The sequence below is a fragment of the Hippocampus zosterae genome, chromosome 18 (assembly GCF_025434085.1).
Source record: "Hippocampus zosterae strain Florida chromosome 18, ASM2543408v3, whole genome shotgun sequence".
NCBI lineage: Eukaryota > Metazoa > Chordata > Actinopteri > Syngnathiformes > Syngnathidae > Hippocampus > Hippocampus zosterae.
The window spans coordinates 16,244,813-16,271,813 of NC_067468.1; the positions used below are offsets into that span (position 1 = coordinate 16,244,813).

The following is a 27,001-nucleotide window of genomic DNA, read 5'->3' on the forward strand; positions in this document are numbered from 1 at the left end:
GGAAAATGGACGGATAGATATTTGTTTTGACTGATTTTCATTTAATTATTAGCCTATTTAGTCATTCATACCAATTGTGAGAGAATAAAAAAATGCCATAAAGAGAAATTTGTGAAATTAATAAAAGTAAACCCCAAGCGCGCATGTAGTTATTATAATGCCAATGTTTTGTTGTGGTTGCATGACAGCAGATTCATGTTTTGGGTTTCAATAACGTTTGATAAGTTATAAACAATTAACTACCAGAAATATTATTGTTTAAAGGGTAGCCTTCCTTTCGTGCCGCATGCCAGTTTCTCCAGCACTCAGAAGCGCTCCTCCTCCTTTGTCCGCATTCTACAGAAGGTTGGAACACAATTAAGCAAGGAGAAAAGCGTTATGCGCCATGCTCTTCTTCCAGCTTGCACTATTTGGCAGAGCCCGAGAAAGTGAATATGGTGAAGCCGCAACTCTCCGACCGGAACTGAGTCTGTAAAGAAAAGTAAGAGCTAACGTTGTGGCGACATTACAATTGCTCAGCTCGTTCATTTTAGATTTCAAGCTAGATTGTGGCTCCCCAAATAAATACCATCAAATGTATGTCAGTGAAACAGAAGATTCTTCTTGACTAGATCATGTTCAATTTCATAAACGACATTAGACACACCATTTTATTTTGAAAGGCTTTCGCGGAACTGCCACAATTGTGTGGAGCTGTTTTAACTTTCCATGGCGAGATGGCCGTGCAGTCGCTGCGCGTTCCCGAGAATTCGGAACGGGTTCTGTAGACCATCAGCCGAAGGCGAGACAACTCACCGCTGGTGAAAAATAAGAACGGTAAGAACGAGGCGAACGCGCACCTGGCGCCCAGACAGCGTGTCAAGCTGCGGGTAAACCGCCCAAAACAAAAACACTGTGCGTTCGTTTTGGCGTGGGGCGTCCTCGCGCAGTCGGTTGGTGTGGCGGCTGGCGGGGGAGGGGCCGCGGGCAGCAGCAGCAGCAGCAGCCTGAGCACGATCTCCGTCTGCTGCTTTCTTTCTTCCCGCAGTATTTGTGTCTTTCCTCTTTTGGAAAATCCCTCTGTCCTGCCAGCCCATTCACACCCCCCCGTTATCTGGCTGGTGTATGCGTGTCGAAACAATCGAGAGTAAATCAAGCGAGCAACATGGCTGACGCTGGCCCTGCAGAACCTGCCTGCTCGTTTCTCAGTCACTGGGGATGATGTCTGTATAGTTCACATTTTCTCGGCCTGATAGCTTTTCATTGGTCAAACATTTCGAGCAACCTTATTTCACCAAGCAATTAGAAAAGAATGCAGGCAACATTTGTCACACAACAGAAAATGTTTACTGCATGGGCATTATCTTATTGTCTGAGCATTACGTGCTGTTGGATTTAGTTTTTGCTCAATGCATCGCAAACCACCAATGGTGTTTGCTACGTTTGCCCCTCAGCCGCCTTTGTAATCGAGGGTCAACTTTGAAGTTGAGATTCTGGAGGTGAAGCAGTCAGGCAGCTGTCCTGTGAGCAAACCGGTAATAAAGGATCTATGCAGCCATTTGCCACATCCATTTATTGCAAGTCTCAACAGACTTTTAGTTTTGAAATGGTCTCCATCAATTTGAACAGAAGCTTCTTTTTCCATCATTCTTCATGATTGTTATGTTCCTGGTCGTCATAGACACACTCTTCAGCAAGGTCATAACAAAGAAATGCAGCAGCCATTGGAAACACACAATGCAGAACTGGTGTGTTTTCATTGTTAGTCAAGACAAAATATGACCAGTACCTGATTCAAAAGGAACAGGAAAGCTTTTCGAGGCATCAGTCACAGTCAGAGAACCCCGAGGAGCCACAATGACCTCAGTTCTTCATAGGTCTCTTGAAAATCATTTTGAAAGGCGTTTGTCGTGTGACCTTATGTCAGAAGGCCAAACCGGTCGCGGAGCGAGATACCGAATCAGGATTTTGAGTATTTGTGAGCGTTGTCTAACGTTGGGAACTGTGTAACTCGACTTGATTTCCAGACAACATAACTCGCGAGTGACAGTGGATCTTCTGAAGTCAAACACAATCCATTTTGTCGGACTGCCTGACTTTTAGGTCTTTGTTCTAATTTGCAAAAGACAGACACACACACAAAAAGCAAAGCCCAATTTCATGTGCAAAGGTTACTTTGTGTGGCATCCACCTTGGTGAGAATTGTTCATCGGTCTTCTGCAACCTCAACTTGACTGAAAACACCGCCTAAGTCTCGATTTTAGCAAGCATCACGGAAGTTGACATGTTTGATTGGCTTTTGCGGACCAGATCTGACCCCCGGGCCTTGAGTTTGACACCTGCCACATCTGAAACCTACAGTTTAATGATTGAGGTTTGCTCGCCGGTCGAATCCGCCCCCACTCCAGCTCCCCTTTCTGGTTTCACTGCTGCACAAGATGACATTGAGCCGTTTCAGTCCAGGACAACGACAACAGATGACTAATCACACGTTGCCCGGGGCAACAAGACAGGAGCGAAATCACCACCAGCCGCAGTCAAACACTGCAAAATGTCTCCTGTGTTTCTCGAAGGTTGCTTGCCTCTGCAGGTAGCGAGCTGGTATAAGCACCTTTATGTGCTTTGAAAAAAAAAATATCCGCTTTACCAACAGCTAGCACCTGTCGCGGTCACGCATCAAGAATCTTAAGAACGCCTTGTCACTCTGTTCAAAGTTGGATCCTGTTTTTGTTTTTCCCTGTCCAAATTTGGCACATCAGAAAACGGCGTACTTCTCGTTCCTGCCGTTTCCACAGCATTTGGTCTTATTGTCCAAATTTCTGTTGCGATCAAAAATCTGGTTGACGGGCCGGGGCTGTGCTTTAATGTCACAGGTCTGCTCCGGATTTCTGCGCAGCCCGACAACAGCCGGAATCGTGGACGCCCGCAACACGACTTAACATCTAATGACAGACGCATGTAAGTACTACCGCTTTTCTGCGCTGGCTTTGATTACGTTGTGGTGGTACACATTGTTCCAGAACACGCCTTTGGATCCATTTTACCATGAAATGATACAGCCGTACTTCAGGAAAGGGCGCCGGAGCATTTTTCAAAGATGGCTCCTGTGATATTTTCCTCACGTGACTCGTTTGGAGACTTTATTGTCCACCGCGAGTCAGAAAGCGCGACGTGTTCAAACGCTTGGGAGCGAAAATAATATTCCCGATAACGGATTTACTCCGATGCGGGGTTTTCGTTTGTGGCGCCAGCTTCACTCTTAAGAGTTCCTGCCTCTGTGGAGCAAGCTTAGACGGAAGTCCGCCAGTTGGCAGGCTGCCAGTCATGAGCGTGACCCGCGCGCTTTGTTGGAATCGGTTCCGTTCATCGGCGAAGGCCACCGAGATACCGATTGCATCTTCTGGCTTCACGTGGCGCCGAATAGAACATTTGGAGATTGGATTATTTGGACCCGTTATGTTTTCCTCCAGCCTTGGAGCGTACGTTTGACGTCGTAGCCGGGCAGCCTGGCTGCCCCCCTGCCTCCAGATGAATGAAGAGCGCTCCGGATCACAGAGACACTGCTGATACAGGTCCGACTTGAACGTTTGTGTCACACGTTGTAGCATCTACTCCGCAATCATTGACAGTATGATGCATCGCTGTGGACTCTGCCGTCATGTTTCTTCCCCTCAGGGCATGCAGGTGTTTCTGCAAATATGATGAAGAAAAAAAATCCCAATAAGTGAGTGGGCGCACTTTGAGCGTTTCCGACACCCCTCGAACGGCCGCTCACGTTGACGCTTTTTGCGTTTTCGAAATTCTTCCTGAAGGAAACATAAGAGCAATCTGGGCCCTACCACCAAAGTTCTGTCACAGCCCCGGCGCAACATCGTCGGCTGCCGCATCCAACACATCTGGAAGGACGGAAGCGGCCACGTCGTATGGAAAGGGACCGTTCTTGACCAGGTGAGAAGTGCTGGCTTCAATTCACGTTGAACGGTGAGCTTTCATTTCTTTTGTTTTCTTCCTTACTCCGTCTAATTGTACAAATTTTGAATGAGATGAAGGCGCTACATTTTTCGAGAACAAATCATGTGATCATTGGGCATTCGCATTTCCGGCAAGTGGATCAAATCACGTGAGCGTCATGACGGGGTCACTCGCAGCCCAAGTGGCCAACTAAGTGGAGGAAATTCAGCTTTCAAAACAACTCAATCCATAAATGGACTCATGAAATCAGCCTTGCCCCCCCACCCCCTTTGATGACCGAAGGCTGCTGTTGTCTCTTTCCCACCCAACCAAGGTGCCGGTGAATCCATCTCTCTATCTGATAAAGTACGATGGCTTTGACTGCGTGTACGGTCTGGAGCTCCACAAGGATGAGAGGGTTCAAGGCTTGGAGGTGCTCCCCGACCGACTGGGTGAGCGTCAACTGAGATCAAGACCAGCCTGTGATGTGATTTTATATCCATCCATCCATCCATCCATCATCTACCGCTTATCCGGGGCCGGGTCGCGGGGGCAACAGCTTTAGCAGGGAAGCCCAGACTTCCCTCTCCCTAGCTACTTCGTCCAGCTCTCCCCGGGGGATCTCGAGTCGTTCCCAGGCAAGCTGGGTGACATAGTCTCTCCAGCGTGTCCTGGGTCTTCCTCGGGGTCTCCTCCCGGTGGGGCATGACCGGAACACCTCACCGGGGAGGCGCTCAGGAGGCATCCGAATCAGATGCCCAAGCCGCCTCATCTGGCTCCTCTCGATATGGAGGAGAAGCGGCTCGACTCTGAGCCCCTCCCGGATGACCGAGCTTCTCACCTTGTCTCTAAGGGAGAGCCCGGACACCCTGCGGAGAAAACTCATTTCGGCCGCTTGTAACCGGGATCTCGTTCTTTCGGTCACGACCCATAGCTCGTGACCATAGATGAGGGTTGGAACGTAGATCGACCGGTAAATTGAGAGCTTCGCCCTTTGGCTCAGCTCCTTCTTCACCACGACAGACCGATACAACATCCGCAATTGATTTTATATCGTCGAGCTAAAATGTTGACGCGCAAACGTGCATCCATCTAAAAAGCCTTACCCTCCCCACCTGACTTCATTTTATTTTGAAAATCATGCAGCCAAATCCCGGCTGACCGACGTCAATCTCGCCGATACGATGATCGGCAAAGCGGTGGAGCATATGTTTGAGACGGAGGAGGGTCCCAAGGAGGAATGGCGGGGGATGGTGCTGGCCCGGGCGCCCATCATGACCACCTGGTTTTATATCACCTACGAGAAAGACCCCGTCCTCTACATGTACCAACTGCTGGATGACTTCAAAGAAGGAGACCTGCGCATCATGCCCGACTCGAGTGAGTGCACTTTGGTCTCTTGGCGCTCGTATGACAAGAAATGTCCGATGACTTTGAAGTCACTTTGCATTCCTCTTCGTGCCCGCAGATGACAGCGTCCCGGCCGAGAGGGAACCGGGCGAGGTGGTGGACAGTCTGGTGGGCAAACAGGTGGAATACGCCAAAGAGGACGGGGGCAAACGAACAGGCATGGTCATCCACCAGGTGGAGGCCAAGCCTTCCGTGTACTTCATCAAGTTCGACGACGACCACCTCATTTATGTCTACGACTTGGTGAAAACTTCATAAGACTTTGCAGCCATCCTGACACTCCGCCTGCCCGCCCCGCTGACTGACACACACGCCCAACCCATTCTGTACCGCGCTCCGCAGAGCCTTCGTGACGAAAGCCCCGGTGAAAAGACACGCAGAACAAGTTGACGTATGGATGCTAATTTGGACTTTGCCACTTTGGGAAACGAACGCTTTGACTGCGAGATTCGGTTCGGTAGCTAGCCATGTAGCAACGCGGTCGGCCATTGTTTGCCGGTCAACAAAAGTAGAAGAAGCCCAATTTGCTGGTGGCGGCGAAATAGGAGGCGTGACGGCAAAAGAGAGCGCCTCACCCTCGTCTGCCACACGGACGCCCATTTTCTGATGCCGAGGCCGTGAAAAGAACACAAAACGGATGTACGGCAAGCCCCGAAACCCGGTTGACGACTTTTGTTTCTAACTGGCTCCAAACATCATTGTGGATTGATGACACGCCTTCTCAAAAGGTCCACATGATTGCACTGTAAATCCGGCCTTTATTTTCAACGTCCTTTGCACTTCCAAGTTGTCATTTTCACTCCTTTGAAAGCTCATTTCACAAAGAAGCATTTTGTACTTATGGAATTGCGCCACTTGACAGACTGTTTTTTTTTTCTTTACCTTTCAATATTTATCGAATCTTTTTTTTTCTCTTTTGGGAGCCCATCATCCCTTCATTTCACAGGAAATCATGTTTTACGTTTGACCAAACTGTAAAAAAAAAATAATAATAATTTGGAGATGAGGATTATTTTAAACTCCATTTCGATGGCCCTCCCTGGCATAAATGGGCTTTTGTCCATCTGTGAGTGGACCCGTGGCCAGTGGAGTCATTTCGCACGAAAGGGGACAGCAACTTAATTGTTGAGGATGAATCGTGAGAATATCAAAACTGGAGATATCCCAAATAGCACCAACAGGGTTTTGTACAGAACCGAGCAAGACACATTGGACTTGGAAAAAGAAAAAAGACTTCATTTCACATCTGAAGATGTATTCAAGATTTATGAAACCCACAAGATGTCTGCAAATGAAAACTGTGATTTCAACAAAAAAAAAAAAGGGAATTTTTTTTTCTCTCCACATTTTATATTGCCAAACTGCTTCTTGATGTGGATTTTTTTTTGGTTTTGTTTTTACAGTAAGTGTTACGGTGTTTATGATTTCACTAAAGCCTTTGCTTATGCTTTTGTGTACTTGCCTAAACTTCGATGAAGGAGTTTAAAAACAAAACAAAAAGTTGTAGTCGTGTAGTATAGTTTGTGACTTATGCACACTTATTATTATGATACTATGATGATGACGATTATTATTATTATATCTGCGCTTCCTCCGTTTCAAGTCGTAGTCGAAAACAGGTCTGCATTTTTGGTGTTGATATTCAAGGAGAACTATTCGGTTGCGCCTTCATTCCCAAGGAAGCCATTGAGAGGATTAGGCAACCAAGATTCTCTGGCGCAGTTGCGTTGAGGGACGGAAAAGGTCCCAGTCGAGCGGAACCAATGTGACGTCTTTTGAGTCTTTAAAACCCGATTTCCACCTGTGTGTTAAACGAGACGCGAGTCTTGCAGTTTATTTTCAATCGCAGCATGGAAAAGAAGACTTTCAGTGACGTTGACGTGACGTTGTGTTGTGTTGGGCAGCTCCGCACCATCGATACAGTAGCTAGTTGGTTGTCTTGCTCTATGTATGTGACACGACGATCCTCCGGCGAACGTTTCTTTTACATTTGATTGGATTGAGTTTACTCACAACTGAAGCTTTCCCATAAACAGGGTCCACGTTTTTTTTGGACTTTGGTCCATCATTCCCAACCACCAAAAATGTGGCATGGCTGAAAGTCTCAAACAATGAGTCTGAATAGTTGTTTGCATCTGTTATTCAGGTTGTAGGTTTTCTTTTTTTTGCTCTCCAGACAATGGTGTCTTGGTGATGGAAAAGAAACTCTTACCTAGCTGACGGTTTCGGCTGTCACTTTGGCCTTCGTCGGAGCCGTCGCCGCTTCCTTGTGACGGGTCTTAAAAACAGACACGTAGACACAATGAATATCATGGCGCCATTGAATCTGTAATTCGTAAACCGGGCAATTTAACATTCAATGTATGGTTTGGGGATTTGTTTGAAGGTCTCAAAAAAAGGATCCTGAATTCTAATCCAAAATGCAACTGACGAAATCAAAGGAAGCAAATGTTGAATGGGGATGTCTTGGTTTGAATGCATGTACAGATGAGATGCAAATGTCAAACCTTCAGTTTGTGTACTTGCTGTGATGTTGATGGTTGTCGAAGCAGATAGATGACGGCTATTGTTCATAACTGCACCAAAAAAAAAAGAAAAGAGAGCCTCGCAGACGTTTATGCGCATTTCGTATGTTTTTCAAGACAAAAGTACGATCATCTCAGCACTGTTTTAGTTGACTCTGGCAACGACACAATTTGCCCGTAAAGTTGTGTCCACAACAATTTGTTCTTCTTCTTTTCGCAGTTATTGATTATTGTTGTTGATGTTGGAATGACATTGCTTTTTTCTATCATCCTGCCTTGTATTGTTTGTTTTTTTGTATGATTAAACCTGTATGTTCATTTTTATTGTTCATGAAAAGCTGTGGTTTGTGTTCTCTTCCCACATGTTGTTTTGTCACTAGACTCCACGGCGCAGTGGTTGTCCTCGTCTCAATTTCACGGGCAGCTAAATTAACTATTTGTACCCGTTGGAAGGCCTGTAAAGTCATCCATCCGTTTATATAAGCGATTATCTTCCAAAACGATCGTATCTTGCTTTGCGGTCGGGTGCACTCATAGACAAGGATGTAAACTCAACTTGGCTTTTTAATCACACACACCTGCCGATGAAGATAAACTACACGACGGCGATGGAAAGGAGCAGACCCGCCGTAAAGGCTGGCAGCCCTCAAGCTAGTAACGGACTTACAGCGATCATTTGTTTTACTGGGTTAGGAGATTATTGTTCATATTTTTTTACTCATAACCATTAAATGGCTGTTGGCACCATGAAAAAGTTTTACCTTGGACATGACTGGCGAGTTTGTTCTCCCGGTGCTCCGTGTTCCGTCCACTTGGCTTCGGCTTCCGTCATGGGGGCACTCCGGTGATCACGTGACGTCGCCGCCAAAAGCTCAATCGCATATTAAAAAAGTGCTGTAGATGAAACAAAAGATTTGTACTTCAACACTAAGCAATTATGAATATTAAATGACGAGTCCGTAATCTACGGAGCGGGTGGCAACCGTAGCTTCCGTGGACGATTGAACGGCGGCAACTCAGCTTCCTGGGTCACGTGATACGGAAAGAACGTCTCGAAGAAGTGCAAAATGGAACATTCTGGGAGGCCGACAAATTACAATTTCAATCTATTCATGTATGGGTCCACGTGATGCGTACAAACAGCCAATCACAAAAATGGACAAATTAAGTCTTCAATAAGGTCGACGTTCATGTTGTGGAATGTGGAAGTATCTGGAGAAAACACACAAAAATTCAAACGATGAACCTCTGTGAACGATGTGTGGGCCATTTGTGTTGCCAATTTAAAATGATGTGAAGTCACATCAAAACTTTATTTAAAAAATGTAAAATACATCATACAAATTGTCATTAAAAAAAATCTGAATGAAGCTTGTGATATCGGAAACAAATACTAAGGATTCCGTGAAATGCTGATTACATTACAGTGCTGTCCAGGTATGAATCTGCACTCCCGAACGGACGGCGTGATAAAAAACACCGCTCACTCTGGAGAGAAATTTGCCGAGATGACTTTGGCTCATTGTGTAAATGATATCTGAAAAGGCCTTCGCTGTTAACCACCAGTTGTTTTTGTTTGGGTGTTGGTCTTGTGAAGAATAAATTGACACAAAGCTCGTGCAAAGACAAACTTGCTACATTTTTAAAACAAATTAACATTTCAGGTGGTGGAAAGGGGTGCGGTCTGCGTCAGACGTCAGCTTCCTTTGCGACATCTATTTTAGCTAATGTCTGCTTTTGAGCTAGATGACCACAAAAAAAAAAAAGGTGGTGTGGCACATGTGACACTGAAGTTAAATTACTTATTGTGTTGAAAGAAAATGTAAACATTTCTCCTGCGGCGTGCAGTTCCTTCCACTTAATTGTGCGGCTCTTGCCTCATCCCTATGAAAATATTTCTCACAATATAAACAGTTTGTCTGAACGTAAGTCCGCACATGTCCTTTGCATGATCCACGTACGTTGGCACTGAGGCACGTGTGCACGTCGCGACTTGTGGCTATCAATCGTCGACGAAGGTCAGCCGTCCCGGTCCTTCGTTCTTCCTCCACCGTCTGTACCGCTTCATCTTTGGATCGGTGGCCATTTTCACCTTCATCTCCTCTTCCTGTTCCGCTCTGTACAGCTGGAGGAGGCACAAGAGGAATGTTGACACTCGACGGTTTCACGATTCAATTCGAGTAACACAACAAACCTCGTAATTTTCTTTGATCCAGAGTTGTTTTTCCAGGAAGGATTGCTTGGTGATCTCATCCAGGCTGTCAAATTGAGACTGGGAGATCTTCATGTGCCTCCTGAGTTTTTCAAGAAAGGAGACACACGGGTATAAAAAGAGAAGGTGACGGGTCTGGCTCATCTACAGAACATCGGTATCGCCCTTCCGCGAAGAGCTGACCTGATGATGTAAAGCTTCTCCCGGTCGCCGTACTCCTCCCTGCAGATGGTGAAGTGGTACACCCAGGAGACGTACCAGGCGACGTAGTTGACGAGGTAGCAGGGGAACAACACAATCTGACACAGCAGGATGTCGGACAGGTTGGGTTTCTGGTAGCCACCTTTGATGTCGATCTTGGTTTTGATGATGTCACGGATCACCTCCTCCTCCTGCTCCCGGATCTCCTCTTTGGAGCGCCGGTTCTTGCCCTTCTCCTTGGTGCGGTTCAGGAGGCCCTGCTCCTTGGCGATCAGCGTGGCCTGGATCCGATACTTGGGGACATTCGCCAGGCAGTTAATGGCCTCGTTGTAGCTACTGTGCCAACTGTAATACTGGAGACGGACGGCCGAGAAGGACGGAGAGTTTTGTCAGCTTGCGGGTCTCACCGAAGGGCCGGTTTACCGAGCCGACGATTTAATTCCATCGTTTACCTGGAAAATGGAAATGGCACATATGGTCACGAGGATCACGATCCTGACGTCCACTTTGGGAGTGAGCTGTCGGCGGTAGTAGGTGTAGTAGTGCTGGTAGTACTCCTCGGGGTGGTCCAGCATGTAGTCGTAGTCCCTTCGTGTGTCCTCATCCTGCACACAATTTGGGCAGAGTCGGTTACTGTAAACGGCAAGAACTGAAATGAACTTTCATGCGCGCCAGATCACCAAACGCCACAGCAAACCACGTGACAATCGTCTATTTTCTCATTAGTCAGAAGACCGTGAACGGGAAGTAGGTTTGCCGATAAAGTAGAGCAGCACAAAAAAATAAAAACTGGTATTTGTTCATAATTGTTATAATTACTTTGATAATAGAGCAGAAAATAGTCCCGCATCGGTAAAATGGCAACTGCTTCATCCGTAGTGTCTCTAATGTAGCGCGGACGCATATTTACGATGCTTCAAAGTCACTTTTTGTTACAACAAAACCTTTGTTGGCCAATTTAGAAGAATTTAAGGCGACATCAAAATACAAATAAAAACAAATGGAAGAAGGCCATCCAATTCCCATCGTTTTATTTTTGCCTACTAACATAAAACGGCGTGCTGTATTAGCAGACTAGCATTTTACTTTGAAGGGAAATGTATTTTAAATAGCGTGCGTGCAGTAGTGTCACGTTCAGGTCCCAGCTGGACTAGTCTGCCCATGTGGCACTTTTCCACTGGACAGGCACTGAACTGAACCCAGGTCGGTCTTGCTGATCCTGAAGGTTGTGTTTGCCGAAGGAACACACATCTCGGGACAACTTCCTGTTGACTTCGAGATTACATTTTTGACGCCACTCATCTTTGTCGTTCGTTGCAAACTATGCGCGATCATCTTCCTGCTTTGAATGCTCAAGTATTCAAAACAAATCACAGCTGCTTACAGTCGCTAGGGCACTATTGGAAACGTGACGACAGCCTAATGCTATCTCATCGGTTCATCGTGCGACTTTCTTACGCTCACTTTGCGACGATAAGCAGCCAACTTGTACACCAACAAGATCCGGTACAAATCAACGCTAACGACTGCCAGCCAAAACAGAGCGTTTCTACTGTGCACATTTGTGAGCCGGCATTCGGGGAGCCTGTATTATTTCGACCGCTGAAACGACGCGACTGAACATGTGTTGGCCAAGTAACGGCGGATCTGAACCGAACCTTTAGAGTCTCGTACGCCGTGGCAACGAGCAGGAACTTTTGCTGGGCTGACTCCGCACTCTCTCCCTCCGACCCCGGATCTCCAGGTCTGAACCGGTCCGGGTGGTAGCGGCGAGCCAACTGCCGGTAAGCCCGAGCGATCTCCGCTTTGGAGGCCTCCCGAGTGACCCCGAGCACGTCATAGCAGACCTCGGTGCCGCAGTACAGACCCTCCACCAGCGCCCTGGCCACCGGCAGCGACGACGTGAGCACCAGTAGCGAGGAGAGCCACCACCAGGACCGCACCGCGGACCCACCTCCACCTCCACCTCCACCTCCACGGCAGACTTCCGCGAGCGCAGCCATCTCCACGACTACCGGTGCCTGTCAAGGCACGATCCCTGGGTCCTGCGCGTTTTTTTTTGCGGTGCGCATGCGCAACGGATCGGCCATCTTTAAGAGGAAACAACGGAAAGTAAGATGGCACAAAATATATAGCGGATGCGCAAGAACCATTTACCGAACGGTACCAAGACGTACTGTACTGTAGTTGTCTTTATGCTGTACTGCCTCACAATCCTAGGACAGCGTTGCAAAGTACTGCGAAGTCGCAAAAAGAAAACAACTGTGGACAATAAACTATAAAGTTAATGGCGTCGAGTAACATTTGTGAAGTCCTCAGCCTTCACACAACCCGCCTGTATTGTTTAGTTTCACTTCACTTCAGCATATTTTTTTTGCTTTCCCTCGGTCGATCCATCCATCCATCCATCCATCCATCCAAGTTTGCTCCGCTGTCGTTCCCCGTCTATTCAAATATTGCAATTGCGGTTTCTCGCCTGTAGGCGGCAATGTTTTCAGAGTTTTGCATGGGTAAAGGCGCTAGTTTTCTCATCAGACTGTGTTTTAACTTGAAGTTATTAAAATGATTTGCGCATTTCTGACATTCCTCTTGTACATTTTCAAAACGCGAACTCTATATAATTTGTTATTCATTGGTTGTTTTATATTTTGTTGTCGTATTAATTCTTTTTGCTTCATGTACATCACTTTGTATATGGCTTTTCACGTGTGAAAGTGTCGACTGAGTATCATTCTTGTGATTTATTTTGTAAGATGGCCGCGGAAGTCAGTTAGTCCCGCAAGTTTCATTCACGTGATGAAAAATTGTCATGTCAGACAAGACATGGGGGGGATTTTACAGCTCAGCACAGAGAGCTAGCATAGCATTCCGTGTCTTCCGTGATTTTTTCCATCTCTTATCAGTACCGTTATGCATTTACTTACTCAGCTTGAGACACCACAATAAAGTACGGTGAATTGGTTGGTGAGATACTGTATACACTGGCTCGTTCTTATTTCTCACATACCATCAAAGATCAGCACTTTGTTCAACTGGTCTCTTTCTCACCATTCGAAATGCCTCCTGAAAATTGGCCTTGGCCTTGTTGAACTTGTTGAAACCGCTTTGAGTTTTTATGCCACAGCATCCTGGAAGAATCATCAGTCAGCACAAAATCCAACACAAGTTCAACAATATGAGCGGAACTATTTTGCGTGTCAATCTAACTTATTAAAGTCTGCTCTACAAACGGAAAATGTGCAAAAGCATCGCAGTCAACTATTCGGCACGTCCATTTTTTAATGAGTGTATCAAATGATTTTTGCGTGTGGGTGCGCGGGGGTGGGTATGCACTTTTGGGTTGTTTTTTTTTCGCGTTTCACTGATTTCATATCTCTTGTCCGCATCCCAACACTAAGCAGGGCTTCCCGCGTTTCGCATTGCGCGGCGCCACTAAATTTAGAGCCGCGGCTCAGAATCGACTCGCATACAAAGTAAAAATAGCAAGGAGGGAGACTTGCTTTCCACGCAGTTAAAACCCCGCGCAGACTTCGTCTGGGCTCCTTTCAGCTGACAGCAAAAGAGACCGAGACCGACCGACTGACTGACTGAAGACCAGCATGTGGCCCACAGGCCCTGAACGACTGTAGCGACAGAGCGACACCTTGGACCTTTACGGAGAGTTGCGTTGGCTAACGCGAGGTTTGTAGACAAACCCCAAAAGGGAAACCCTCGGTCTGGACAAAAGACATCAGGTAAGTCAGAAGTCTGCTGTCATTGTTGCCCCCTCCCAAGTTTGCAGTTAGTGCGGGTTATTTTATACGGTATGTGACGCTAGTGTAAATAAGACATCAACGTTTTCCTATCAAAATAAATAAAACATGGATGTCGGACAAAATAAGCTCGTATCATTTGCTGGTGTATGAGTCATTTTACTTCCAGCAGTTTGTTTTTGGCCTGCTATGATCATTTACAAAAAAAAAAGAATAAATCACCAAGCAGCACACAGAGGCGATATCGTGATACCACACACCGATTCGGAGCTAACTGCAAGCGTATACCGAGCCGCATCGTTTGTCGTGGGCTGCCCAAAGCCAAGCCAACAACTTCCCTGACGCTTCCCGAAAATCTGCACCAAAAATGTCAAATTCTCATCTGGAATAAATGATTAGCTATTGTACGCAAGATCAAAACATGGGAACCTATTTATAAGGCGTGACCGCATGGTCCTAACATACCGAGGTGGCCGTAGCTGCATTTTCGAGCGGTTTCAGTGGGGTGACCTCAGAACAGCGGGATGATCATTCCCTAATTTTAGATAATGGTTATTGCATTGGGTCAGCTTCTCGTCTCGCCGGAGACACCGTTGAGCCCTGAGGCTCATCCTGATGCCAGCCAAGGATCAAAGGCTGCACTCTTTCATTTACACCCTCACTAACACGTCTCCAATTCTCAATCGCGGTCTTCCAAATACTTATTTGCCGTTTTTTTCCCCTGACGTGTGATAATTTAGTCGAGTTCGGAGACACGAATGACTGTTTTTTTTTCTTACTTCATCAAGTGCCTGTACCGCCCATTCCTCTATCAACACGAGCAAAATTGCTACTAATAATAATAATCTTATCTTATCTTAATAAGATAAACATCTGGATGGAAAACAAAATGAGGTCACCGGTGTGCATTTCTCTTTCGTGTTTGTCTGTGCCAAGCAAAGCGCGATATAAAATATCTAATATCAAATCTTTATGTCATTCCAATGCCAAGCTAGGAAAGCATCTCAAGTGATGCTTTCTTGTTTGTTGATATCAGTTGCTTGTGACAGCCGTGGGTGTGCGGGTGTGCGGGTGTGTGCGGGTGAGAGAGATGAGATCTCATGTCATAGTTCGCCAAGTCATACATCAATGTGCAATCAAATACTTGACCTTGACACTTAATATTCAACCATGTGGTAATAAACTGTCTGCAGTGAGGGGAGGGGCGCGGGGGGGTGTTTACTTGATTTTCGGCTGCATGTGCGCAACTAAAACATTTCATTTCCTTTCAAGGGAAAATATCTACGATAGATCAATCCCGTCTTGAAGCGATTTGTAACGACAGCGCAAATGATTGCTTCTGGATCGACGAGCGTTCAATCAGACGGAGCGTTGCCAAGAGTTTCTTTTTTGGATGCAGGATGTTGTCGAAGAAAGGCGAGCAGAGGTCGTTCGGCAACGGGCGCCTCCGAGACCAATGGGAGAAGAGAGCGCAGACCATCGCCGAGCAATGCGAGCAAGAAGGCCGGCTCAGGGAGAAAAGTTCCCTCAAATTGTGAGCCGCGTCACGAAACGAGCGGAATCACAAACGCGTTTGACGCACACCCCAAAAAAAAAAAAAATTTTTTTCTTTCCCCGCAGGCTTTACTCCAAGTGGAACTATCACTGGGCTCTGGCGGCCAACGGGGACACGAGCAAGGGCCAAACGTCCGACTTTCACGGGGTCACGTCGGAGGAAGGGGAAAAAAACAAGCCCAAAATCAAATTCAAAATCGTACCTCCCCCACCTCCCCCACCCAAAAATAAAGCGCCGGCCCGTCCTCCGGCGAGAGCGCCGCCCCAACCTCTCCTACTGAAGCGGAAAGTCCAAGTGGACGTCTTCCGCTTGCACTGGAAAGACTCCTGGATGAGTCTGAAAGCACCAAAGTATCTTTTTCTGAAAGCCGACGAGGCAAAAAACAAAATTCGAGGATTTACGAGGATTGACGTGGTCATCAGAGACCACAAGTACAAACCCGCGCAACGGGCATCGCGCCCCGAGTGCACGTCCGCTCTCGACTGGAGACCGTCCTGGAAGCAGGTAAACGGAGGAAACTCTTTTGGGGTTTTCGTCTGTGAAGATGACATCTAAAAAAAAACAAAACTTTGGAATACAATTTGATGACATAAGAGTTGTGTAACGGCTATTCCATCACAAAAGCAAGCTTCAGCTTCCGTCGCTGTGTTACAGGTCAAGGTCGCGACCCCGTCGGCGAGTTCGGGGCGCAAACAATTCCAATGGGATATTTTGTTGGACAGAGATGCCGTCCCCAAGCCCGAAATCCAAATCTATCAACTTCCCGTCTGGGCCGGCACCTGGAAAATTATGAACTTTGCCTTCAGACAAGAGAAGCAAAAGTGGGATGGCGGGTGGCCCGCTTTCCAACGACCTTTCCCCGACAAGGTCGACGACGCGCGGAAACCGCCGGAGCAGGTTTGGGCCGCAGCGACTTTCCCTTGATGACGCGTAATTGCCAAATGATTTCCACGCACGCCGTGCGACTTGTGTCTCACATAGGAGGCGCCTCCGGGGTGGGGGGAATCGTGGAGGCTTGCAAAAGCGAGCGTTGGAGCCCGAGATCGCTCGTGGTTGGAGCTCACCTTGGAAAGGGCGGAGATAAATCAGGTGCTGCTGCCCGGGTGGAACGCGTCCTGGACGATCGCCGCCGCTGCCCGGGAGGAAGGAGAAGATCATGAAAAGATTTGGAGCTCCTGTTGGCCTTTCGGGCTGCAGCTGAGGTGGCTCGTCGTCGTCGTCATCGTCGTCGTATGCTAAGCCGACGTCGGCACTTTTCGGTCGTGAAATCAAGTCGCTCGGCGCTTCCGTTTAAGCCAGCAGGGGGCGAACGGTGCCAGATCTATTTCTGCTTGAATTCTACGCGCCCACCAAATTCCTTCTGGTCGATGTCGACAGTTTGGCCTCTGGGCAGCATTGTAAATTTCAGGATGACAAAAATAAACTTTGATCGTAACGTTAGCTTACCCTATCCGCTGGTCCTCGCTGGCCGCTGTAGTCGACATCTCATCTTGATTCCAGAAGGACCGACCGACGGGCCGACGTCGCTTGCTCTTTTTGAACGTATGAAAGCCTGCGGTGCTGAGTTGCGGCATATCGTGTCTCCACCAGGTGGCGCAAGTCTTCACTCCAATCCCATCAAAGGCACGGCGACTTGATGACCAGGAGGCGGAAGATTCTCAACTGGCTCCTCACCGCAGAACTTCACCGTGCCAATGTGGATCCCGCCGAGTGGCGGGATTCTTGGAGGACTCGGGAAAGAGGGAACCCGGCTGAAGAGGACAATGCCGCAGAGGTTTCTGAATTACTTACGGACACCGAGGAAGAGGATGAAGGGGTGCGCGATGATGAAGGCAGCGAAGATGATAAAGAGGAAGATGAAGGCGTGGATGAGGAAGAGGAAGAGGAAGCGGAGGACGCCCAGCTTGAAGACAACCGAGAGGACGTCAAGCCAAAGATGGAAACACCCAACAGGGAACTTGTTGAAATTGAGCCCGAGGAGGACGATCCAGAAGATGAAGATGAGGAAAAGCAGGAATCGGATGAGGACGACCAAGAGCTCGAAGAAGACGTCGAAACGCGCGAGACGAAACTGCTCAATAATCACATGGACCTTCGCAATCGGGACGAGGATGAAGATGGAGACAGCGGCGTGACCGACGACGAAAAGGAGGAGCGAGGAAACGCCGTCCGCGAAGCGCGAGAGTACGAGAACGTCTCACTGCAGCTCAAAGAGATCTTCAGGATGATGACAAACAAAAGGGAGAAGGACCAGGAGGAAACGGATGAAGACAAAGACCGAGCAGCCGCTAAAAGGTGGCCAGGTGGGACCGACCGGGAAGATGGAGACCAGGCGGCTTACCTTCAGGAGGAGGAGGAAGGACAAGCGCAAGGGGGAGAAGATCAGATCGAGGAGGAAGAGGAGGAGGAGGAGAACCGCTGGGGCGGGGGCGGGGTCGAGGACGATCTGGAGGAGAAAGATCTCACAAGACATATTGAGGAGGGATCTCTCGGCCAAGACCAAAGAGCCGAGGAGGTCGCGGCACTCAACAAGGAAGACGACGCCAACCGAGAGCAGCAAAACAAGTCCGGGAAGTCCATCGCACGCAAATCCAAGGCGCCACTTCACCTGCGCTTCCACAAAGCCAACGCCGCCTTGTCCTCGTGGACGCGCTCCTGGATGGTGGCGGTGGCTCACAGGAGAAGCGACGGAGAGGACGAAGCCGAGCGCGACCGTGGAGATCAGGAGGAGCTGAAGGCATGGCGGGAATCCTGGAGGATGCGCTACCGGGGAAAGCCGCGCGAGGATGAAGAGGTGTCGTTCTCCGCAGTGCACCGGCGAGTCAAAGGACTCGTGGACCGAGACCACCGCCTGCTGGAGACAAAATGGACTCTCAGCTGGAAGATGACCAACAGGTGTGAAGACGCAAAATGAGCAGCATGAAAATAGAAGGGAAAAAAAAATAATCATCCCGGCTGCTTTTATACTGTACGTGTCGATCAGGGCTTTTTTTTTTTTTTGGTTTGTTGGTTTTGAAAAGTTTGTGAAAGTTTGTGAAAGGTTGTGAAAGGCGCTTATATCGGTCTTGAGGAGCGCCGTTTTTATATCGCGCAAAACGTCTCATAGCGGAGGCATTTTGCGGGGAAGAAGAGAAGATGAAACGACGACGCGCGTCGTCAGAGTTGTACATTTGCAAAATAACGTCTGAATGCGCTCGCGACAGATTTGTACATGTGTACAGGGATGACTAAATATTCAATGAGCTACGTCTGGTTGGATTTGTAAATAAAACGCTCAAACTGTGTCCTCTCGCTGGATTACGCGTAACGGTCCTCAACCTGCTCTCTGCCTCGCCCCGCCCTCCTTTTAGCATCTTGCTCGCTGATTGCTTGGCCCCTCAACCGTTTCTCTTCTCGCGACATTCTTCAAATTCCCAGAATAGTTTATGACCGACACAAAAGAGAAGACGCGTGTTGCAGGGACATTTTCTGCCCACCAGATGGGAGCATGCATACGGTGCAGCAACTCACGCGTGCTGCCGATTGACCCCCACCCCCATTCCCCACCCCCGCGACCCCTCTTTGTCTTCACAATGTCAACAATGGAGGATAGAGTTGAATGACATTTAATATGAATTAATGATTTCTGCAAAATAGATCAACGCCCCCATATCACAGATTATTTGACTGCAATGAACATAATCGCCACAAGAGGACGCCAGAACGACTCTGACGCAGGTTGGCACATTGATTAGTTCCCAAAACAAGCTGATACTTGGAATAATAAAATCCGGGGGGGGGGGGGGTTACTTATAAAGATGGCAATGCTCAGTTTTGACTGAGAATGACTGAAATGTAATTCAATAACAATGTCGTTTTTCTGGCAATAAACCTATTGATTAATGTATTCCGAAAGGTCGCAAAGTGAAAGCACTTTTTAATCACTTATAAATTAGAATATTTCGATACAGAAGCACTCAACGAATAATATTATCCGTATTATTCTGCTATTATTTTGGATCCCATTAGATTGCGTTAGTGTACAACGCAAACAATAAAGTTGCGACTTTGTTCAATTTAATATTGCAACTAAATGGTACATTTTTATGAGTGGATGAATTTGATATGTTCAATATATGCCACTGATTATTTATATCCTAATATTCCATTTCCAGACCACCATTTCCGGGAATTATTTCATATATTCGATTCACGTCTCGAGTTTAATTAGTGCGCGCGTGAAAATTAGCTGTGTGATTGAAGTGTTTTTTTTTTCCTCCAAAATTAAACGTTGATTTGTCCAATTGCCATTAAGATTAATGACTAGCAATACAAACGTGGCAGGGAGAAAAAGCAGAACAAAAAACGTCAGCGCGTGAGTCACTTGATGGTCGGAGAGCGAGGAGTTGGTTGGTGTGTTTGCGTCCGCGCGCGCGCGCGAGTGGATGCGCGCGCGTGCCGACTGACTCACTCTGTCTGCTCGCAGATGCTTCGACATCGCTCTGCCTTCTTCTGTGTGAGTATCCACGATTTTTATCCTCCATATCCATAAGCCGACTTGCTGTTTTGCATGCGTGAGTTTCAGAGTAGACGTCGTTGGTTGATCTGGACGAGGATCAGGCATGCTTGGATGGGGGGGACGGAGAAGGGGGGGGGGGGGACGCTGATTCTTTAAGTTGATGGCAGGAGGGAAAACTTGAGCAGCTCTGGCATGTGTTTATTTCTCCGGATTTAGGCTCCGATGCGGATGGGACACGACTTGCGTGCCGTTTTTTTTTTTTTTTGGGGGGGGGGGGGGTGACCTTCCGTGCAGTGATCTGGAAGCAGAAAGACGATTCATGAGTCCAAGCGTAGGTCAGGCGGAGGTCGCAACCAAAAGTAACCTAATATTGTCAGATTAAGATTAGGGCGATCCTCCTACTCAATGATGCAATACTTTCTGCAGTGTCATGAAAGTTTTGATATTAAAACCATTTTTGACTTTTATAAGGCTTTTGTCGTTCATCATTATGACAAGACATCATCAGAATTACACCATCCAAAAAAAAAAAAAGCAAAAGAGAGCCAAGTAAAACGGTGCGCTGGTCTTTAAATTGGACAGGCAAAGGTTTTATCAGGTCAAAGTGAGACGAAAAGGCAATCAGAATTGCAATCACTCTTTTGGGATCGGAGCTGGTGAGTCTTACTGGTGTCATCAGATAATTGAAGCCATGACATGACTAACAGTCGTTGCTGGGGCAAAATCTTTTTTTGCGGGGGGGGGGGGGGGGGGGGACTTTAGCATACAGTGATCAAGTGGAGTGAAGTCGTGTGTGTGTGTGCCTCACAATCATGATGCTCAGTGTCCGAAAGTTGCCTCTGGTCTCTGTGAGCACGTTGGCAGGTTAGCTTGGTGCTTGAAGAGACGCTTTTCTCCGGGCTTTTCTCTGGGCGACCCCAAAATAACGTCCACGGTTAGTTGACTGGAAAGAAAAAAAAAATAAAAAAAAAGTCAATCTCAGTCATTTTAACATTAACGTCATCCTTTGTTTTTGACAGGTGATCGGATAAATGATCATTCAGTCCTCCCATATGGGGCCACTCAATGTGACTGAAATGCCCCAAGCTATTCTGTTGACCAAAATTGGGGGGGTCTGTGAGAATTCCCCCCCCCCCCCACCCTTTATAGGTCCCTAATAGCGTCTGAACCCTGGTGCATTGCGGCCGTTGCACCGCTACACCAGTGGTTTGGGCTTGTTTGCGTATTTCAGACCGCGCCGCATTAGCATAGCAGCCGCCTAGCTAACATACGGACAGACAAAAAAACACAAAACAACTTTTGCACTGTGGGGTGAAGTGTTGCTGCTTTTCTTGACTTCGACTGCATTTTCATGACACGATTTGTGTTTGTTGCACCAGGCGTCAACTGGCCGGTAGCAGTACGGCGATCAACCGTCGCACGATATGACAGCATGCTCTCACAGCAGTAGAAATTGACCAAGGGGTCCTGTGGCGGGCCCCCCCAGGAGTTTTTGTAAGTAATGTATGAATTGACGGGCTTTTTTTTTTTTTCATGGTGGATTTGGTGGATCTCTGTCAGGTCACGCATAAATTGAGATAACTGCTTAAGCCTAAATTCACTCATTTCATAAAGGCTCCTCACTGCGTCACTAGTACTCACCCAGTAGAGTTCAGTTTTGAGTCTTGTCCTTGAGTTCTTGTCTTGGTCCCCCTGCTTTGCAGCGACCACCTTATCTTATCTTATCTCTATTCCGACTCTAAAAGAAAAAAAAAAATAGATGAGCGAGAGACTTGACCTCAACACAGAGGACGGTTTGAGTTCCTCCCTCGTCAGTGACCTTCAGTCCACGCAAATGTAGGGGGGATGAAAAATTCCCGCATATTTGGATTTATTGTCACGTATTGTTTTTTTTAAGCCGGTAACTTTTTGCTCTCTGTCTCGTTTGTACTTGCGGTCCAGCTGGTTCCCCTGCCGGGACTGGGATTGGCCATTCTCTTTGTGGGCCCTCGGTCCTGTTGGTCATCCTCCGCCCACTGACGTCAGAGGAACATTTCAATCTCTCGTGTTATTGAGGTTAATCTGATTATGAAGATTAGCTCCAAGAAAATTCCTCATCAATGACAGCCAAGATGGAGACTCCTTTCTACCATGACGACTCCCCCGCCATCCACAGCTTCGGACAGTTTCCGGAATACGAGCGCTACGCCGGGAACAAGATGCTGATGTGTAAGAAGGCCGTGTCGGTGGCGGTGGCGAGCCATCATTTCGGCGGCGGCGGCGGAGGCGTGGCGGGAGCCAGAGGCACGAACCCCAACAACCTCGGACTGGGTCACGGCGGCTCCCTGGCGACGCCGTCGGCATCCTCGGCTGACATGAACATGCTGAAGCTGGCCTCCCCCGACCTGGAGCATCTGATCATCCAGTCCAACCAGGGATTGGTCGCCGGCGGCCCCCCGTCCAACCCGTTCATCTATCGCAACCAGGCCACCAACGAGCAAGAGGGCTTCGCCGACGGCTTCGTCAAAGCGCTCGCCGACCTTCACAAGCAGAACCAGCTGGTGGGAGGCCACCTGTCGCCGTCGTCCTCCTCCAACGTCTCCCTCCAAGCGTCCTACCAGAGGAACTTGATGTCCGCCGGCGAGGCGCCCATCTACACCAACCTCGGCAGCTACAACCAGGGACAGCCGGCGTATTCCGCGGCGCCCATGACCTACGGCGGCGCCGCCGGTCACAACGCCGTGGGCGGAGCCCCTCAGCCGCACGCCAGAAGTCTGGATGCCCCTCAGACTGTTCCCGAAGTCCCCCACCTCGCCGGAGACCCGACGTCGCCTCCTTCCCTCTCCCCCATCGACCTGGAGACGCAAGAGAGGATCAAAGCCGAGCGCAAGAAGCTGCGCAACCGCATCGCCGCCTCCAAATGCCGCAAGCGCAAACTGGAGCGAATCTCCCGACTGGAGGAGAAGGTGAAGATCCTGAAGAGTCAGAACTCGGACCTGGCCTCCACCGCTTCCATGCTGCGCGAGCAGGTCTCTCAGCTCAAACAGAAGGTCATGAGTCACGTCACCAACGGCTGCCAGATCGCCGTCGGCTCTCCCGGAAAATCGGGAGCGAGGGCCTGCGGCGGCGGCGGCGGCGGCGAGGACTCCGGCTGCTGAGGGACGCAGATAAAACAAACGCTTTGGAACATTTCATCGGCGAAAATGGGAGGGGTGGGGGTGGGTGGGGGGTCAGTTAAGGCCCGGTGTCAACAAAGAGGTGGTCCGATGACATCGGGCCTGAGATGCTCATCAAACGCCGCCGAACGCAAAAAGGGCTTCTTCTCTTCGGAGCGCACGTCGTGAAGAACGCTCAATGGGACGCTTCTCTGCCATTTGACGGGATTTCAAGAGACTCTTCTGCAGGATTTGGCACGACTCTGAAACACTTTACACAGCCCAACTCTTATTTATTTATTATTATTATTATTATTATGACTATTTTGTAATTATGATCTTGTCACGCTTTAAGTGTAACGTCTTTCTCCCGAAAAAAAAAAAATCTTTGAAACCGTTTTGCAATAATTCAATCGAGCGGCGTGAGGTCGCACGTGTCAGTATGAAGACTTGATTCCTGAATTCCGGAGCGATTCGCTTCATTCCTGAATTCCGGAGCGACTCGCTCAAACGCTTTTTGGACGACACAGTTGCCGTACTTGGGAATTTATCGCTTGAAAACGTGGATTGAAAAAAGACGTTGACGGGATTGGCTAGTCTGTTTCGTTACCGTGTTTGCTTTGTGTGTGCGTGTTTTATATCTTTGTTTTATTTTTATTTTTCACATTACGTGTATACGAAAGCGACTCCGCTTCAAAGTCCAATTTTCAAATGTACATTTTGGGATCATTTACGTGTTTTGCTGCTCAAAGTTGAAAACGTTTCTTGCCACTCCGTGTCAAAAAATAAAGTCTGACGATCCGTCGCCACTTTTTGTCTTTCGCTCTGGTGGGGGTCGTTCCCTGCTTTTCAATATCACTCCGATTTTGCTTTTGAAACAAATATTGCACTTCTTTCAAATACATATCTTGGTAATTTCAGCAACTTTGTCCAAAAATGCTTCTAAACGACTCAAATCAGCCACGGAATATGGATGACAGTCATTTGATTGCGTTTGGCGGTGATGGGGGGGGGCACGCCATGAGAAATTGCGGCCCACGCGGCCATTAGAAAGCCTGACGGCGCATGAAGAGCTCCGTCGGTTGCTATGATGCGTTTGCTGGAGGGGCCGCCCGCCCGCCTGCCAGCTCATCGTCGACAAGGTGAGCCGAGTGGTCCGAGATGGCTCCCCGCTTTGTTGTTTGTCCTCCTCTTAGTCTACAAGTTGTCCGGCTCTGATTCATTCGGGAATGGGGGGGGGGGCGTTCTACTTCACTTTAGCCTGCTCATGTGTGTTGAAGACTCGAAATCGGGGGACTACGGGGCCGTTTTGTGACCCGCCATCCATTTTTCAGCGGCCCGCGACACGACCCAAAAAAGATAGAAGGCCGATTGTGGGCGTGGCTATAGCAGGTGTGGACTATATATAGCTTCGGAATCGCACCTGTTGTTCATCGGAATTTTTTGAAGCGGTGGCAAAAAATGCTTCATTTTAAAATGCCAACGCGTGTTGGCACGTGTGTCGCGTGTCGGTGTCACGCGCAGCGGCCCAAATGCACAACAAAAAGGCAGGGAAGGGATTACAAGTTATTTATATAAGACGCCACCTTGGAGGTGGTGTTGCCAGAGGGGGGGTTTGGGGGGGGGCTCAGTTGATGCAGCTTGGCGGAGGGGAACTGGTTGAAAGGACAACTCTTCTGAAAAGAGAATTTTCAGATGACGGGAGACCGGGTTGGACCCGTGGATATTCGAATCGGACTGACAAAATTAGGCCGGGCCAATTTGTGGTTTGAATCGATTTCCGATTTCACCTTTTTGCCAATTTCGCCTTTAAAACGCCAACTTCATTTGAACGGCCATATTTTTCCGCAAGGCTGGCCGCTGAAAACGAGCGTCGGGCGTAAGAGTGGGTGCCGCTTTTGAAATCATTTCTCCGTTCCATTTTCGAGATGAAAACGTCGGCTGGAGTTTTCCTTCGACGTGTTAATGACATCCTTTCCTGATGATTAGCTATGAGTCAGTGTGACTCAAAAACGAAAGCCCGTTTCACCAGCGATTGACGCGCTTCTGCCTCTGCCTCTGCTGCTGCCGAGTGTCAAGCATCCCTCCAAAAGTAAACAAATCGGGGTTTGAAATGAACTCGGACCGGCCGTCGGCTGGAGTTCTCCATCCCATGGTGGGAACGGACTCTCCATTTGCGCGATGCTCCCGAGTTGCTCGAGTCCTCCGGTGCCTCTGTAGATGCCACCTCGCAGCGTCCTCCACTCCGGTCGGATTGTTTCGGCTTTCTTGCGCTCACGCTTCTCGTCCTTGTTTTGATTTCTTTTGTGACTTTTCAAGTGACTTGAAAACGGGGGCTCGGATGTGTATGCGGGTGACTTTGCGTGGAGAGCAAAAGTTGTTTCTCCGGCCATCTCCAAAACATGGGACCCCAGCCAAGAATTTCTGTGTCCAACAAATTCGATTGAGATTGTTTTGCACTTTTTCCATATTCTGCTCCAGATGGAGCGACCCACTTACTGAGAGAGAGAGAGCGAGAGAGAGGCTATGTGCCATTTCTGGTGACTAATACCCCCTCCACCCACACCTCAACACACACACACGCACACACACACACACATAGACGCCAGTGCGTAAGCTCAAACAAGCAAACACCAAACTTTGGGGATTTTGTCCGTACAAATAATTGCATTTTAAAGTTAATACGCGTTGACAGCGAACATGTGTTGCGCGTTAATATGTCGGCAGTTGAAAAGCTTTCAGTTCGACGCCGACTAATTTTTGTTGTCACATCCAACAGCACGAGCCCGTTTTTAAACGGAGAGCTTCCGCAGAGATGGATCATTGTTCAAAGGTATCAGTGAGGGGCGGGGTGGGGGGGGGCCGAAAAGAATTTCCAGCTCATTAAATATGGATCGTGGACCAACGTGAAGACAGTCATCATCAAGCGGAGAAAATATTACGACGATGACACCTCCAAGAACTGGACGTCCCTCCGAAATTGATTTCAAGACCAGAATAAAACAGCCAAGCGGGGAACAGCAATATGAAAGTAACTGCAGAAAATTTGGGCCGCAAAGCCACACACACACACACACACACACACACACACACACACACACACACACACACATACTTGCCAATCTATTGAACTGAGGACAGAATCCCATGGCAACTTTGGGAGGGAAGGCAACGGGAGCATTATGTAAATGAGATTAATTTCAGGTCCTGGTTTGCTGCTGACCTCAGGTCTTTGCCCTCCTGCACTCTTCCCGAGAGGGAACTCGACATCTTCATTCAGTCAATCTTTCTGCCACATTAAATATTCATGAGACCTACCTGAGGCGTCACCGAGCCCCCCCCGCGCCCTCCCGCAACCACAGCCACCGCCCAAAGCTGTGATGTCACGCCGAGGTGAGAGCGGTTATCTTGATGGGCGCTCGTCTCTAGGGGGAAACAATACGACATGGCGCACGTCAGCGAGGATAGACTCGAGTTGTCTGACAGCCGGCGACCGGCAGCGGAGTCACGTTCACCTCCTTTTTGTCAAAGATGAGAGCGTCTCCATCGGTTTCTCGGAACTTCCGGCGCGCTTGCAATGAGGACCGAGTCGAGTATGACATCGACAGCTTGGTGCCAAATACTGCAAAAGGAAATTGGAGACAAGATGTGACACGAGTGGTACAAAAATGACCAAAGACGTTGAAAGCGGAAAGTGAGGCGGGGTCTTAATTGCACTCTTTCAAAAATTCCACTCAAGTGCGACATGATATGGACGGAAATATCTTTGAAGATGCAACGTGAA

At 48.3% G+C, this 27,001-nt stretch overlaps 4 protein-coding genes and 1 long non-coding RNA gene across 7 annotated transcripts; 3 read left to right on the forward strand and 2 right to left on the reverse strand.

The window, feature by feature from the left end:
* The first annotated feature begins 688 nt into the window (after window positions 1-688).
* LOC127590754 (spindlin-Z) lies at window positions 689-8,202 on the forward strand. Its single transcript, XM_052050170.1, has 8 exons — window positions 689-816; window positions 2,853-2,937; window positions 3,450-3,551; window positions 3,655-3,703; window positions 3,792-3,927; window positions 4,265-4,382; window positions 5,077-5,310; window positions 5,399-8,202. The coding sequence occupies exons 3-8, from the start codon at window positions 3,512-3,514 to the stop codon at window positions 5,596-5,598; spliced, it is 777 nt and encodes a 258-aa protein (XP_051906130.1). The 5' UTR covers window positions 689-816; window positions 2,853-2,937; window positions 3,450-3,511; the 3' UTR covers window positions 5,599-8,202.
* Window positions 8,203-9,159: 957 nt separating this feature from the next.
* On the reverse strand, window positions 9,160-12,349 carry LOC127590753 (dnaJ homolog subfamily C member 25-like). Of its 2 annotated transcripts, none has more exons than XM_052050168.1 (5): window positions 11,937-12,349; window positions 10,731-10,883; window positions 10,261-10,631; window positions 10,060-10,159; window positions 9,160-9,990 (listed from the first exon to the last, which is right to left on the reverse strand). In XM_052050168.1, exons 1-5 carry the CDS (start codon window positions 12,279-12,281, stop codon window positions 9,868-9,870), a joined length of 1,092 nt encoding a protein of 363 aa, XP_051906128.1. In that variant the 5' UTR covers window positions 12,282-12,349; the 3' UTR covers window positions 9,160-9,867. The 2 variants fall into 2 exon arrangements, with proteins under 2 accessions (XP_051906128.1, XP_051906129.1); XM_052050169.1 differs by lacking the exon at window positions 11,937-12,349 and adding an exon at window positions 11,098-11,107.
* A 1,258-nt stretch (window positions 12,350-13,607) lies between these two features.
* Window positions 13,608-18,503, forward strand: LOC127590857 (cilia- and flagella-associated protein 251-like). The gene is made up of 5 exons (XM_052050355.1): window positions 13,608-14,012; window positions 15,430-15,564; window positions 15,651-16,089; window positions 16,240-16,787; window positions 17,176-18,503. The coding sequence occupies exon 5, from the start codon at window positions 17,222-17,224 to the stop codon at window positions 18,497-18,499; it is 1,278 nt and encodes a 425-aa protein (XP_051906315.1). The 5' UTR covers window positions 13,608-14,012; window positions 15,430-15,564; window positions 15,651-16,089; window positions 16,240-16,787; window positions 17,176-17,221; the 3' UTR covers window positions 18,500-18,503.
* A 1,851-nt stretch (window positions 18,504-20,354) lies between these two features.
* On the reverse strand, window positions 20,355-22,029 carry LOC127590786 (uncharacterized). Of its 2 annotated transcripts, XR_007959766.1 has the most exons (4): window positions 21,903-22,029; window positions 21,725-21,821; window positions 20,892-21,026; window positions 20,355-20,381 (listed from the first exon to the last, which is right to left on the reverse strand). It is a non-coding gene; the product is annotated as an uncharacterized LOC127590786 (long non-coding RNA). The 2 variants fall into 2 exon arrangements; XR_007959765.1 differs by having other exon boundaries at window positions 21,725-22,029.
* Window positions 22,030-22,150: 121 nt separating this feature from the next.
* june (JunE proto-oncogene, AP-1 transcription factor subunit) lies at window positions 22,151-24,026 on the forward strand. Its single transcript, XM_052050216.1, has one exon. The coding sequence runs from the start codon at window positions 22,183-22,185 to the stop codon at window positions 23,218-23,220; it is 1,038 nt and encodes a 345-aa protein (XP_051906176.1). The 5' UTR covers window positions 22,151-22,182; the 3' UTR covers window positions 23,221-24,026.
* The last annotated feature ends 2,975 nt before the right edge of the window (window positions 24,027-27,001 follow it).

What these genes read in the sequence shown, in the direction of transcription:
- LOC127590754 (XM_052050170.1), top strand. Translation starts at nt 3,512, where the DNA reads ATGAAGAGCGCTCCGGATCACAGAGACACTGCTGATACAG. An exon ending in CAGAGACACTGCTGATACAG is followed by an intron (nt 3,552 to 3,654) that starts GTCCGACTTGAA and finishes TCTTCCCCTCAG; the next exon opens with GGCATGCAGGTGTTTCTGCA. An exon ending in GCGCATCATGCCCGACTCGA is followed by an intron (nt 5,311 to 5,398) that starts GTGAGTGCACTT and finishes TCGTGCCCGCAG; the next exon opens with ATGACAGCGTCCCGGCCGAG.
- june (XM_052050216.1), top strand. Translation starts at nt 22,183, where the DNA reads ATGACAGCCAAGATGGAGACTCCTTTCTACCATGACGACTCCCCCGCC.
- LOC127590857 (XM_052050355.1), top strand. Translation starts at nt 17,222, where the DNA reads ATGACCAGGAGGCGGAAGATTCTCAACTGGCTCCTCACCGCAGAACTT.
- LOC127590753 (XM_052050168.1), bottom strand. Translation starts at nt 12,281, where the DNA reads ATGGCTGCGCTCGCGGAAGTCTGCCGTGGAGGTGGAGGTGGAGGTGGA. An exon ending in GTGCCATTTCCATTTTCCAG is followed by an intron (nt 10,632 to 10,730) that starts GTAAACGATGGA and finishes GTCCGTCTCCAG; the next exon opens with TATTACAGTTGGCACAGTAG. An exon ending in GAGAAGCTTTACATCATCAG is followed by an intron (nt 10,160 to 10,260) that starts GTCAGCTCTTCG and finishes TGAAAAACTCAG; the next exon opens with GAGGCACATGAAGATCTCCC.